At 37.8% G+C, this 13,051-nt stretch overlaps 1 protein-coding gene across 2 annotated transcripts in view; it reads left to right on the forward strand.

Moving 5' to 3' along the window:
- RAD21 (RAD21 cohesin complex component) overlaps positions 1-12,081 on the forward strand; it is a 29,014-nt gene extending 16,933 nt beyond the window's left edge. For both annotated transcript variants that reach the window (XM_082720223.1, XM_082720224.1), the window contains exons 6-14: positions 631-837; positions 1,251-1,376; positions 1,712-1,834; positions 3,654-3,877; positions 4,879-5,038; positions 5,449-5,597; positions 7,778-7,927; positions 9,633-9,716; positions 10,355-12,081. In XM_082720223.1, coding sequence (XP_082576349.1) covers positions 631-837; positions 1,251-1,376; positions 1,712-1,834; positions 3,654-3,877; positions 4,879-5,038; positions 5,449-5,597; positions 7,778-7,927; positions 9,633-9,716; positions 10,355-10,546 — 1,415 coding nt within the window. In that variant the 3' untranslated portion in view covers positions 10,547-12,081. The remainder of the gene's footprint in view (positions 1-630; positions 838-1,250; positions 1,377-1,711; positions 1,835-3,653; positions 3,878-4,878; positions 5,039-5,448; positions 5,598-7,777; positions 7,928-9,632; positions 9,717-10,354) is intronic.
- Positions 12,082-13,051: the final 970 nt, after the last annotated feature.

Raw genomic sequence — 13,051 nt, forward strand, 5'->3', positions numbered from 1 at the left:
CCAGGACCCTGAGATCATGACCTGAGCCGAAGGCAGTGGCTTAACCCATTAAGCCACTCAGGCGTCCCAGTAATGCCCATTTTTAAACTAATCACTTGGCAACAATTTTAGTATGTACCTACCTTTTTTTGTTTTTTTTAAGATTTTATTTGTGAGAGTGGGCTGGGATGAGGTGGGGTGGGTTTGGGTGCAGAGGGTGCCCCACACAGGGCTGATCCCAGGACTCTGGGATCACGACCTGAGCCGAAGGCAGATGCTTGACTGAGCTACCCAAGTGCCCCATCTACTTCTTGAACAGTGTTTAAAACAGGTAGCCAAATTGTTTTCTTGATGAAAACACATAACGAGGTTTAAGTTTGAATGTTTATGCAATGTAAACTTATAGACATATTTAAATTTACTTAATATATTTAGGATAGCCTAAATTTTAGTCCTATGTTTGAATGGGCTAGTCATGCCCTAGAATCAGTTTATAAAATAGAGATGCCATGGGCTTAGAGTTTTGAACTGGATGCTTTAATACTCAAAGGTAAATAAGGTTTTCAGTTAGCAAATGTGACATTCCAATTATAATCATTAGCTGTTTTCTTTCATGACATGTTTTTTCACTAACAACTAAAATCTGTTCAGGTGACTTTGGAATGGATGATCGTGAGATCATGAGAGAAGGAAGTGCTTTTGAGGATGATGACATGTTAGTGAGCACTAGCGCTTCTAACCTTCTGTTAGAGCCTGAGCAGAGCACCAGCAATCTGAACGAGAAAATTAATCATTTAGAATATGAAGACCAATATAAAGATGACAATTTTGGAGAAGGAAATGATGGTGGTATATTAGGTAGGTGACAACAAGGTGATTATTCTAACATTTCTTTGTTCATTTGTGGTGTTTAAGAGAAGTCATGAATTCTGGGTTGTAAGCAGCTCTTCAGGTATACATGTGTGGATTGTGACTGGTTGATTTCATTCAAGTTCTCATGCAGCTGGAGCCTAAAAATGTTACGACATTATTGCATTTTGGCAAAGGTGCTTGTCTCGGAGTTTTAAGTTTTACTAGTTCTTAAACTGCTCCATTTGTGTTTGATACCATATATTAAATATTTTAAATAGAGATGTGAGCTAGAAAATAGAATTTTTTTTTCCTATACCATTATACTTTTTTGTATGCTACCTTGAAGGAAAACACAAGCTGAATACAGATTTTTAGCATTTCTTCTTCAAGTTCTAACTAAATTTTATTCCCGATTTCAGATGACAAGCTTATAAGTAATAATGATGGTGGTATCTTTGACGATCCCCCTGCCCTGTCTGAGGCAGGTGTGATGTTGCCAGAACAGCCGGCGCATGATGATATGGACGAGGATGATAACGTATCAAGTAAGCGCCTCCTTGTTCGGTGATGTAAGCATGATTGTGTGCAGCTAGAAAGGTACTGAGTGGAGAAGACCAAAACTGAAAGTTCAGCTCTTAGTGAATTATAAATCTCCTTAAATACAGCGCTTAGGAACATTCTGATTCTTTTCAATGTTTAACCCTGCACCGCTCCCCCATTTTTAGCCAATAGGTTCACCTTTTAAGGGCCTCCTTCATAATTAGAAAATGTTTGTTACTGGTACCACTGTGTTTTCTTTATTTCTCAGAGGGTTTTTCCCCATTTGTAGGATATGTATTAAGTATGCATGCCTTTTTTAACCAAATTTCTGTTTTTATAGTGGGTGGGCCTGATAGTCCTGATTCAGTGGATCCTGTTGAACCGATGCCAACTATGACTGATCAGACAACACTTGTTCCAAATGAGGAAGAAGCCTTTGCTCTGGAACCTATTGATATCACTGGTGAGCAAGCATACTTTTTGACTTGTAAAATTCAGAACATAAGGTCTTAATTCTGCCTCTTTTCTATTCTCTATTCTTATTTTTTTTTTTTTAAGATTTTATTTATTTATTTGACAGAGAGAAATCACAAGTAGATGGAGAGGCAGGCAGAGAGAGAGAGAGAGGGAAGCAGGCTCTCCGCTGAGCAGAGAGCCCGATGCGGGACTCAATCCCAGGACTCTGAGATCATGACCTGAGCCGAAGGCAGCGGCTTAACCCACTGAGCCACCCAGGCGCCCCACTCTATTCTTATTTTAGATAGATCGCCAAGCTTCTTTCTCCTTTGTCAGTCATATGTTACAGAGTCTTCAGTTACAATCTAAGTATCTTAGAGAATACCTGTAGAAGTTGCTCTGAAATACAGAAGTATAGAACTAGGTTTTTTGCTGACCTTTATCTTAGTCTTTTGGAGTTCCCAAAATAACAGGTCCCATGTGTAAAAATTAGAAAACATTACAGAACATTTTACAGTGAAGTACGAGATGGACTATTTGTTCCAAAGTTCTAGATTTTGTCTAATAGTTGGGCTACAATCTGGGAAAGCCTAAGAATATTTTTCTAACTGGAAATTTGATAGATTTTAAAATCAGTGTTATAATTCTTTTAGACATAGCAAAACATACTGGGGTGCTGCTTCTCAGTGAAAGAAGCAAGATGTGTAATTTAGATGGGAAACAAATTTCTAAATTGTTTATGGGTACAGAATACTTCTATTTCAGTTATATTTGAAATTAGAGTGTAATTCAAGATATAGTTAATACTTTTAAGTAGAACAAGACTACCTACCCTATTTAGAAACTAAATAACAATGAACAAGTCTTTACCCTCCTGGAACTTAAGTACTAATTAGTGGAGCATGGATAAGTAAATATGTACCGTATTATGTGACAGATATTACAGAGAACGGTAAATGAGGCAGGATGGTGGATACATTGCACTGTTTAAAATAGGATGATCAGACTTTGGTGGCCGTTTTAAGAACGTTGACTTTCAGAGAAGGATGGGAACTCAGAAGCTGGAGGATAGAGGTTGGGCAGAGGCTGTCACTGAGTAACGTCTTTACCTGAATATTTTATACAGAAAAATCTTTGCGCGTAACATTTCTGACAGGATGAAATCTTGAGGAACTCTCTTGTATCTGAAGAAATTGAGATAATGCAGTTATTATTATTATTATTATTAGCAGTTTTAGTAAGGATTAGAAATGAGTATACAGGAAGTAACTCGGATGGAGTTCCCCATCTGTCTAAGGGGCTGTGGACTTTTTTTCTTTTCACTTAATCTGCTTGTCCAACTGTCATATATGAATTGTAACTTTTCCACTAAAAATCATGGTAACTGCAGCCGTTTATGGAGAACTTAGTAAGTATTTTACAACTTCTTTGTAAAGAGGAAATAAAGAAATAAGCAAGATGAAGTTAATTTTTCTCAGTGGTCACTCAGGTGTAAGAAGTCATAAAACCCAGGACTTACGCCCAAATCTGAATCAAGTGTGACATGTTTTGTATTTACAGTATAAACTTACATGGGCAAAACATACTGGCTTTTACATTATTTTACTCATTTTTGCCCAAAGTTTGTATATATTCATTAATTCGGCAGATTTTTATATGCCAGCCTGTAGTCTACATGGACCTGCAGAAACATTAGTTAAAACGGACTCTCCCCTCTTAAAGCTTTTCTACCAGGTATACAGAAAAGCAGGGATACAATGAGACCAGGTCTCTAGATTTCATGATGGCCCACGGGAAAATGACCTTACTTTCTTCTGTCATTCCAGTCAAAGAAACAAAAGCCAAGAGGAAGAGGAAGCTGATCGTTGACAGTGTCAAAGAGTTGGATAGTAAGACAATTAGAGCTCAACTTAGTGATTATTCTGATATTGTTACTACTTTGGATCTGGCACCACCCACCAAGAAATTGATGATGTGGAAAGAGACGGGGGGAGTGGAAAAACTCTTCTCCTTACCTGCTCAGCCTTTATGGAATAACAGACTACTGAAGGTAATACAGTTTGCAGATTTTTTTTTTTCTATATACATTTGGCCATTTTTTAAAACTAAACCTTTAAAACATATTTGACATTTTTGATCAGGTATTCTCAGCTATGTGTGGCACTTTTTTAAAATTAAATCACAGTATAAGATCCTGCTGACACTTGTATTTTTAAATGATGTAGAAGGATTTTTTTTTCTATACTAAAAAACCATTGAAGTTTTTAATACTTACTCTCCCTTTTCAGCTTCTCTATAATGATTTACTCTACCATTGCCTTAGTGTATACTGTGCTTCAGGTCTGCAGTCTTTAGATCTTGCTTTCTAGAACGCCAAACTGTGAAGTGGTTCTCCTTTTTTCCACAATAAAGAATTCTCTGGCTTTATGAGAATCATTTTTCACCCATGAGCCCTTTTCTGCTCACTTTAAGTTCCAGACTATTTCAAAACAAGGTTCTGAAGTGAAAAACTGAGCGAAGCAGTCTATGAGACTTTTATTCTGAAGTTGAAATATGCATAGAAACAGGATTCTGCTGTAGACTTTATATGATTGTTCTTCTAATAAATAGTAATCATTTGGAAGAAATTCCTTAAACTATTTCTTTGACTCACTGATCTCATTGGAAGTAAATGAAAATGTGGAAAAAACCATTTCTGTGAAGACTTTCATTACATTGCTTGCAATTAAAGAAAAAAATTGAAAAATGTTTCAAATGTGAAATATACACCCATATAGATAAGTGGATCTCCACTCTGGAATATTATGCAGTCATTAATTATTAAAAGTGATAGTTAACAAGATTTCCATACTATTAAGTGAAAAAACATGTAAAACTATTTCATACGATTCCATTAGATGGAGTTTTAAGTGTGTGAAGATGAAAATAAACTGCAAGAAAATTTAAAATTTTCATGTTCTCTTCAGGTTACAAGACAGTGGATAATTTCTTTTACTTTTGACTTCAGTGTGATTTACTTTTATTATTGAGTTTTTTTTTTTTTTTTAATAGCTCTTTACACGCTGTCTTACACCACTAGTACCAGAAGATCTTAGAAAAAGGAGGAAAGGAGGAGAGGCTGATAATTTGGATGAATTTCTCAAAGAATTTGAAAATCCAGAGGTTCCCAGAGAGGACCAGCAGCAGCAGCACCAGCAGCGTGATGTTATTGGTGTGTTCTATTGGAAGAGTTCCCCAAGGAAGTTTAAATGAGCATTTGGCTAAGATTTACCTGTATATTGCCAGAGTAAGAGAAATCAGGAACAAAGGAGTATATTCAAATTTTCAGATAGGGAAGTAATTTGACTGCTTTGTTAAATAGAAAGCTTTCTGTTTTTGGAAAGGTTTAAAGATTAGTACTGGCTGAGTAATCTGCTAAGAGGATTATCCTGCATTAGATTACAGGTGGTAGAATTTTGCCCTTTTCCATCTTTTATGTGTTTTATTACAAATTGCAGTGGTAAAATTTTTATTTGGCCTCCTTCATTAGAAAAAGTACTTTTGTCTTAATGCATTAGTATTAAATGCTGAAATACTGTTAAAGACCATATAATTCACATCTCTTCATATGACTAATTGCAGATGAGCCCATTTTGGAAGAGCCAAGCCGCCTCCAGGAGTCCGTGATGGAGACCAGTAGGACCAACGTGGATGAGTCAGCCATGCCTCCACCACCTCCTCAGGGAGTCAAGCGAAAAGCAGGACAAATTGATCCAGAGCCTGTGATCCCTGTAAGTAAGCACATCAGTCATCAAGAATTTTACATCCCTTGTAATACTATTATCTTAAGGAGCCCTTCTGAAATATTTTGGTTGAGGAAAAAATTGACAAGGAATAGGTCCAGAGAGAAAGAATGGCAGCCAAGGATGTAAACACAGTTGTGCCCTGAGGGAGAAAAGATATTCCGGGAGTTTGAGACTTCTTAGTCTTGTTTCAGGGTGGCCTCATAATGTGACCCTCCTTGTCTAATTTGGAATCTTTGAGTCTAAACTTGGTTCCATTTTAGCGCAAGGTGAATCTGACAATTTTAGATAAAGATGAAAAACAATATAAGGAACCTGTTAATTTCTTCAAGCATGTCATGAGTTAAATATGAACATAGATTATCAAACTTTCTAATTAACACCTAGTTCTTCTTTTTTTTTTTTTTTTAAGATTTTATTTATTTATTTGACAGACAAGGGACTACAAATAGGCAGAGAGAGAGGAGAGAGGAAGGGAAGCAGGCTCCCTGCTGAGCAGAGAGCCTGATGTGGGGCTCCGTCCCAGGACCTGGGATCATGACCTGAGCTGAAGGCAGAGAGAGGCTTTAACCCACAGAGCCACCCAGGCACCCCCACCTAGTTCCTTTTTTAAAAAATACTGGTTTTCCTTGTCAGCAAGATTGAACATTTTTTCTCCAGTCTTAATGAGATAAAATTGAAATATAACATCATACTAGTTTATGGTGTACAACATAGTGATGTGATATTGTGGCATCATTTCACAACATGTGTATGTGTATAACATCTATCGCTTTATACATTACATTTTTTTTCTTGTGTTGAGAACTTTCAAGATCTATTCTTAGCAACTTTCAAGTATATGATATAGTATTAACTATAATCACCGTACCATGTATTAGATCCCCAGAATTTAGAAATGGAAGTATCTTTCTAACCCCTAGTAACCACTTCTGCACTCTGCTTTTGTGAGTTTTGCTTTTTTCTTTTTAGATTCTGTGTAAGTGGTACCATATATATTTGTCTCCTGTTTCACCTGTACTGCCTTCCAAGTCTATCTGTGTTGTCCCACTTGCTTATTATTTTTTACTCTTCTTGCCTTCGCTGTCAAATCCAAAAATCATTACCAACACTTATTTTGAGGAGCTTACCTGTCCTAGTTGTTTTATGGTTTCAGGTCTTACATTTAAGTTTTTAATCCATTTTGGGTTTTCATGTGTGGTGTAAGATAGTGGTCCAGTTTTCCCAGAACCATTATTGAAATAAGATTTCCCCATTGCATGGGTCGATTCCCCAGCTCTCTATTCTCTTGCAGGTTCCTGCAACATTAGACAGTTTTAGGCTGCCTTACTTAACTAAGCAGAATATACTTGTCAAATTGCTTTAAAAAAAAAAAGTAAAGCAATATCTGGCTACTTCATGCAGACTTTCTACCATGAAGTTCATTTAGGATCGGAAAACTAAACTACAAAGGAAGTAAGGTCTAGTGTAAGGCTTCCCAAATCTTAAATTTCTAGAATAACCTTGGGTTCTCGGTTCAGCCTCCATCAAGAGGTATAGGCTAAAGATTCCTCTGTAATTTTAAGAACTATTTTTTCTGTGCCCTCAGGTGGTAGAATTGTCCAAAAGAGCATCTTTTTGTAGGCGCTCAGGAATGGGGGTGGGGAGAGGTAACGAGTAGGTTGCTCTAGTATCACAGTCCTGGAAGAATTTGTTTTTTAACATTCGCAGCTGTTTATATTAAGCCTGAGAGGAAGAATTCAAGAAATGGACTCAGGAAAATGGTCTCCTCATTCCTATTATTTGCTGCCATGAGAACTCCGAGGCTCTGATTTCGAGCCCAAGCTTAGTTGTGATAGCCTTAAGACAGTTTCATGCAGTAATGGTTGACAGGACAAGCTATTTAATGTTAAAGCCTTTTTGCATTGTGTTAGTGGTTGGTTCTGTTCTGTGGTTTTTCCTAAAATGCTGCTACAGAAAGTTTGGGTGTTTTTTTTCTGTTTGTACTTTGTCTTGTCATTTACAAATTTCTCACATACACTTATTTATAACCCTTTGGTTTCTTCAAGTATAAGAACAAAACACTTCTGTTAATTAAATTCTTCTGTAAGAACAACAAGATATAATCAAGTTTTGATTGTGAGAAGGTACAGCAGCATGACCCCAGCATTTCTTCCCCTTGCTTTAAGCCCCAGCAGGTAGAGCAGGTGGAAATGCCCCCTGTAGAGCTGCCCCCTGAGGAGCCTCCAAACATCTGTCAGTTAATTCCGGAGTTAGAACTTCTGCCAGAGAAAGAGAAGGAGAAAGAGAAGGAGAAAGAAGATGATGAAGAGGAGGAGGTAAGGAGACACTATCAAGGAGACTTGAGGAATAAATGCCACCCCAGATTTAATGCTGATCTTCAGCCTGTTCTCTTTTACGTTCATAGAGGAGCCACGGTAATTGATGTTGAGCATCACAGTGATAAAAGATGTTCAAACAGAAAATTTAACCAAATTCTTAATAATCTAGATCATTATTAACATCAAATTTTCTGCTGTGCTATAACTCATTGGCTTCCTTCTGGGCTTTTGAAGGACATAGGACTCACTGCCCTTTTAACTGATTTCTTAGTTGACTTCTTGACTGTAGCTGACTTTATTATTTGGTGGCCAATTTTTACTGCTTTTTTAGCATCTGCCTCTGGTCTGACATCTCACTGTGTGCCTGGAAATCTGATCACCATTTTCCATTGGTAGGAGGTTTGTTTTCATTAGACTGGGGTGAGATGTGACTTGGCTAAAATAGATTGAGTAAAGGTTTGACTGACTTTTATTTTTTTTAAATAAAGGCACTTTTCCAATGGATTTCCTTTTCAGGGCCCTTATTTCGCTGTTCAAGGTCTTCCCCCACCCTCCTTTTTTCAAGATCTTTATTTAAATGTAAAATAAAACATTAAAATATTTTCCAGGAAGCATTGAATCTATTTAAAATTCTTCTAAGACTAAAGGTTGCGGACTGGGTACATATTTTCATTAGTATCCATTTGTATTTGTAATTTATTATGGCAGCCATAGATTTTACAGCCATTTAGTACTGGAATATTGTGGGTTTTTTTAAAGTCAAAATTTAGCCCCAGAGCTACTCTAATCTAAGGTATGCCATTATCTCAGACTTAGTGTTGAATCAGTATTTAAAGTTGTTAAGCTTTCTATTATGTATGAATCCCTTAACTCCTGGCTCTTTGAAATACAGCATGTAGTGCCAGCATGGTATGGAAACATCTCAGCTCTTGCTCTATGCCAGCTTCAGAGTTTAGAAAGTCATTTAGAAGGCAAGTTCTGTAGGGCACTGGGAGCTGGGCAGCTCAGTAAAATCAAGTATTATGGATTATAGCCCCCTCCTTTAAAAGATTTTATTTATTTGACAGAGAAAGAGGTGGAGGGAACAACAGAGAGTGAGGGAGAAGACAACAGTCTGCTGAATAGGGAGCCCCAGTGGGACTCGATCCCAGAACTCTGGGACCATGACCAGGGCCAAAGGCAGGTGCTTAACCAGCTGAGTTATTACCCAAGCACCCCTATACCCCATTTCTCTTAATACTTGTCTGCTAATCTGTGCACTTCAGTGATTGGGATCTGCCAGAATATAAATCATCAAGAAAATCATGCTCCTGGAAAAAATAAAAATACATACAGTGGAAATAAGTAGTGTGCTTAGTGACATAAATTGATTTATATCCAACATAATTACCTTAACGGGGGCCAGTCAGTAACCAATAGCTCACCACCCAGCAGTAGTCCAGGGCCCACGTGGTATAGACCACACACATCCTTTATAGAACAGTATAGAGTCCTATATTCATCCAAATGTTTGCTTGCCGATACAGAAGACTTTCTTCTGTAATTTAAAAAAGACAAGCTTCAGAGTTAGTACTGGGTGCTAAGAGATTTACAGTTTTCTGTTATTCAGAGTACACAATTTAAGTTTTAGGATGTATGGCAATAGTTCATGTTGCAGTAGACCACTTTTGTCAGCTTTTTTATGTTTTGGGGCCATTTTCAGGATGAAGATGCTTCCGGAGGTGATCAGGATCAAGAAGAAAGAAGATGGAACAAAAGGACTCAGCAGATGCTTCATGGGCTTCAGGTAGGTGTACCAGTCCTGCCTGAGACTTCGGCAAGGACTTAGCATTGCTCCCTTAAAAAAAACAGCAACATGCTGAGACCAGAAAGCCTACTTTCCCAGCACTGGGTATTTTAATCCATAAATTGGTAGGCCCAGAGTAAGCCTGGAGAGCATCCAGGTGAATGCTTTGCTGTGGTTATGCTGCAAAGGGAAGTTGTGGTGGTGGTTTATAGGACACCTTTGTGTGTCTACATCTTGGTTTTCATTGAACATACTATTAATACGTTGAATCATTAAATTTGTCAAGTCAGATACAGATGAAATATTTTGAGCATCTGATATACCAGGCAAATTGTTCAGGGTTTCCCAAAAGAGTCAAAGGATAGTTGGATTTTTAAAATAAGTTGAAATTTTAGGAACTGTATGTGTTCAGTTTTACTATTATTATCACTTTTGTAGGAATGTTGTTCCTTGGATCTTTGATTTTAGATAAGCCATAATATACTTTGCCCCATTACCTTCAGACTGTTCAAAAAGTCCACTCCCAGCAGAATATACAGTGTACTTTTTCTGGTATACAAAATTGGCACCTTTTTAAAATTACCACTTTACTACTGTGAGATTACTTTGATTTCATTCTTCCTTTGGTTTTATTTCAGCGAGCTCTTGCTAAAACTGGAGCTGAATCCATCAGTTTGCTTGAGTTATGTCGAAACACAAACAGAAAGCAAGCTGCAGCGAAGTTCTACAGCTTCTTGGTTCTTAAAAAGCAGCAAGCTATTGAGCTGACGCAGGAAGAACCATACAGTGACATCATCGCAACCCCTGGACCAAGGTTCCACATTATTTGAGCAGCTAGAAGCATTATAGCTAGTGTGCATTTCACTAGTGTATACGAATCGCCCCCATGTGTAGGGCACACAAAACCCTTTGAGGAGATTTAGATTTTTGTCTGTACAAAGTCTCTGCCTTTTTCTTCATTTTTTTCCAGTATTTTATCAATTTCATCTTTGAGGGAAACTGCTTATATGGATGTGTTTGTGTTCTGATGGAGAAAACAGGCACACCCAAGGACCCGGAAGATCGTTTTAACAGTTGAGAACAGATGTGTGCAATATTGGCGCAGGTAAATGTCGAGTAGCAGTTGAAAATCAGGATTTTTATCATAGTTCCCCATCACCGCATTGGAAAGGAAAACATGTCAGGGAAGAAAGTCTGACAATTAAGTGTGAGTCTTTGAGAGAAGTAAGTCGTCTCTTCCCAATAGTAACACTGGCGGTCTTGTTAGCAGCTGTTTGGGGGGCGGTGCCCAAAACAGACTGTCCTCTGGAGGTACTATTTTAAAGTGTCATTCCGTAATGACCAAGAGGGTGTGTGAAACTGTGCTGTCAACTAAACCCCTTCAGCTACACAATGATAGGCCTCGGTTTAAAATATTCTTTGGTAAGTCATTCCATTTGAAATTTTTTAATGAACCTGACTATCCTAAAATCTGTTGTTTTGTTTTAGGAGGCTCTAAAATGAGCAGAAGTAGACTTTTTAGAGTAGAATATAAAAATGTTTATAACTTTTCAGAAGCTCTAAATCAAAGTTTTAAAAAGATGTTTGGATATATTTGAGTACTCGGATCATGAAAATGGAAATTGCTATGCCAACTAAAAGGACAGACTGATGGGAAATGAGACACCTGGTTGACTTAACCCTTAAGCAGACAATGCTGTTAATAACTAATGGCTTCTCTGATATTTATTATAAGTTTTAGTACTGATCTTTTCCCAGTGCTGCACACTCCTGTGTTTGAAACTTTATTTTAATGGCTTTGCAACAGCAATCCTATATCCAGTTTCCTATAATTTAAGAAAAGCATCCAAATAAAGGCTTTATTATTAACAGACCAGGTAGCACCAGAAATTATGTGACTGTTATGATTATCAGAACATGTCTTAACTTTTTAGGGCAAAATTACTCGCACACTGAAAGTTCTAGCTTAAGTGTTGGCACTTTTGTGGGGAAAAAAAAAAAAAAATCACTTTTGAAACTCAGACTTCAGTGTATACCCAGTAATTTTAAATTATGTGAAATGTTTTAAATTAGTGAACTCGTAATTACTGTTTTGGTGATTCAGTTTCTTGAGAATGGTAAGTGTATAAAATTACTATTGCAGCTTTATTTTCAATATGTGCCTGTAAACCATGGATTTTTCTCCCTTTGTAAAAAGTTATTTGTAGATAATTGAATGTTTGATTATAGAAAGGTCATTAGTTTCTTGTTAACACATTTTGTTAGTCTGGTTTTGTTGCTTATCGGGTTTAATATTGTTCTTGAAAATAGTTGATGCTATGTTATGTATAACTTTTCTAATAAAAGTTGTGGTATAAGCTGTAAATCTTGCACTGTTGAGTAGTTGGTTGATGGTGTTCCCCCAGGAAAATGTTAACTAGGTGTCATCTGTTGTTTGCCATATCTAGAGTAATTGTCCATACAGATAGTAAGTGAATTTTTCAAGAAGTCTTAGGTTAAAAAAAAGACTGGTATGTCTTTTAAAGAAAAGCCACGTGATCTGAAACTTTGATAGAATGTTCTAATAACACATCATCAAAGTTACATATCTAATATTAAAATGGAAGTAACAAATGGCTGGTCCTGAGGAATCTTGGGGGTACAGATCTATCCCTGTAACTGCCAAGTACCCACAAATTATGACGTGCCTGTCAGTGTAGCCAGTGAGCATGTACTGGAAATTCTGGGTCTGCGAAGCCTACTGCAAGCTGGGGCATTGAGCAACTAAGAATGTACCTTCCTGGGCCTTTAAGCCTTATCCTTCTCCAAACCATGAGCCTTAAGACCCTAAGACTTTATGCTTACGATATAATAAATATCTGGGTCACTCATTTGGTTAAGCCTCTGCCTTTAGCTCAGGTCGTGATCCTGGTGTCCTGGGGTCAAGTCCCGCATCCGGCTCCCTGCTCAGCAGGGAGTCTGCTTCTCCTGTTTACTCTCTCAAATCAATCTTAAAAAAAAAAAAAAAGAACAAAACAAAAAACAGCTCTAAAACTCCACTGAACAGCAGGGGAGCTGCTGTAACTGAAGTCAGATTGGCAAGCACCATGGTTCCATGGTTTACATTTGCCCTACACTTTGATAGGGTGGTTGGGAGGTAGGGTCTGGGTGCCCTAGCCAGCTCAGCCACCTCCGTGAGTGGAGCCCCCTAGTCTATACCAACCCCAGCCATCTCACCAACACACCCAGGGTGGCACACATGAGGATACTCCTGATCACGACTTTGGATTCAGGTCTCTTCTCGGGAAGCCCCAGCAAAGAGCACTCTGGGACCTCCCAGTCACTACAGCTGCCTT

This window comes from Mustela nivalis (genome assembly GCF_964662115.1).
Source record: "Mustela nivalis genome assembly, chromosome: 2".
In the NCBI taxonomy this organism is placed as follows: Eukaryota; Metazoa; Chordata; class Mammalia; order Carnivora; family Mustelidae; genus Mustela; species Mustela nivalis.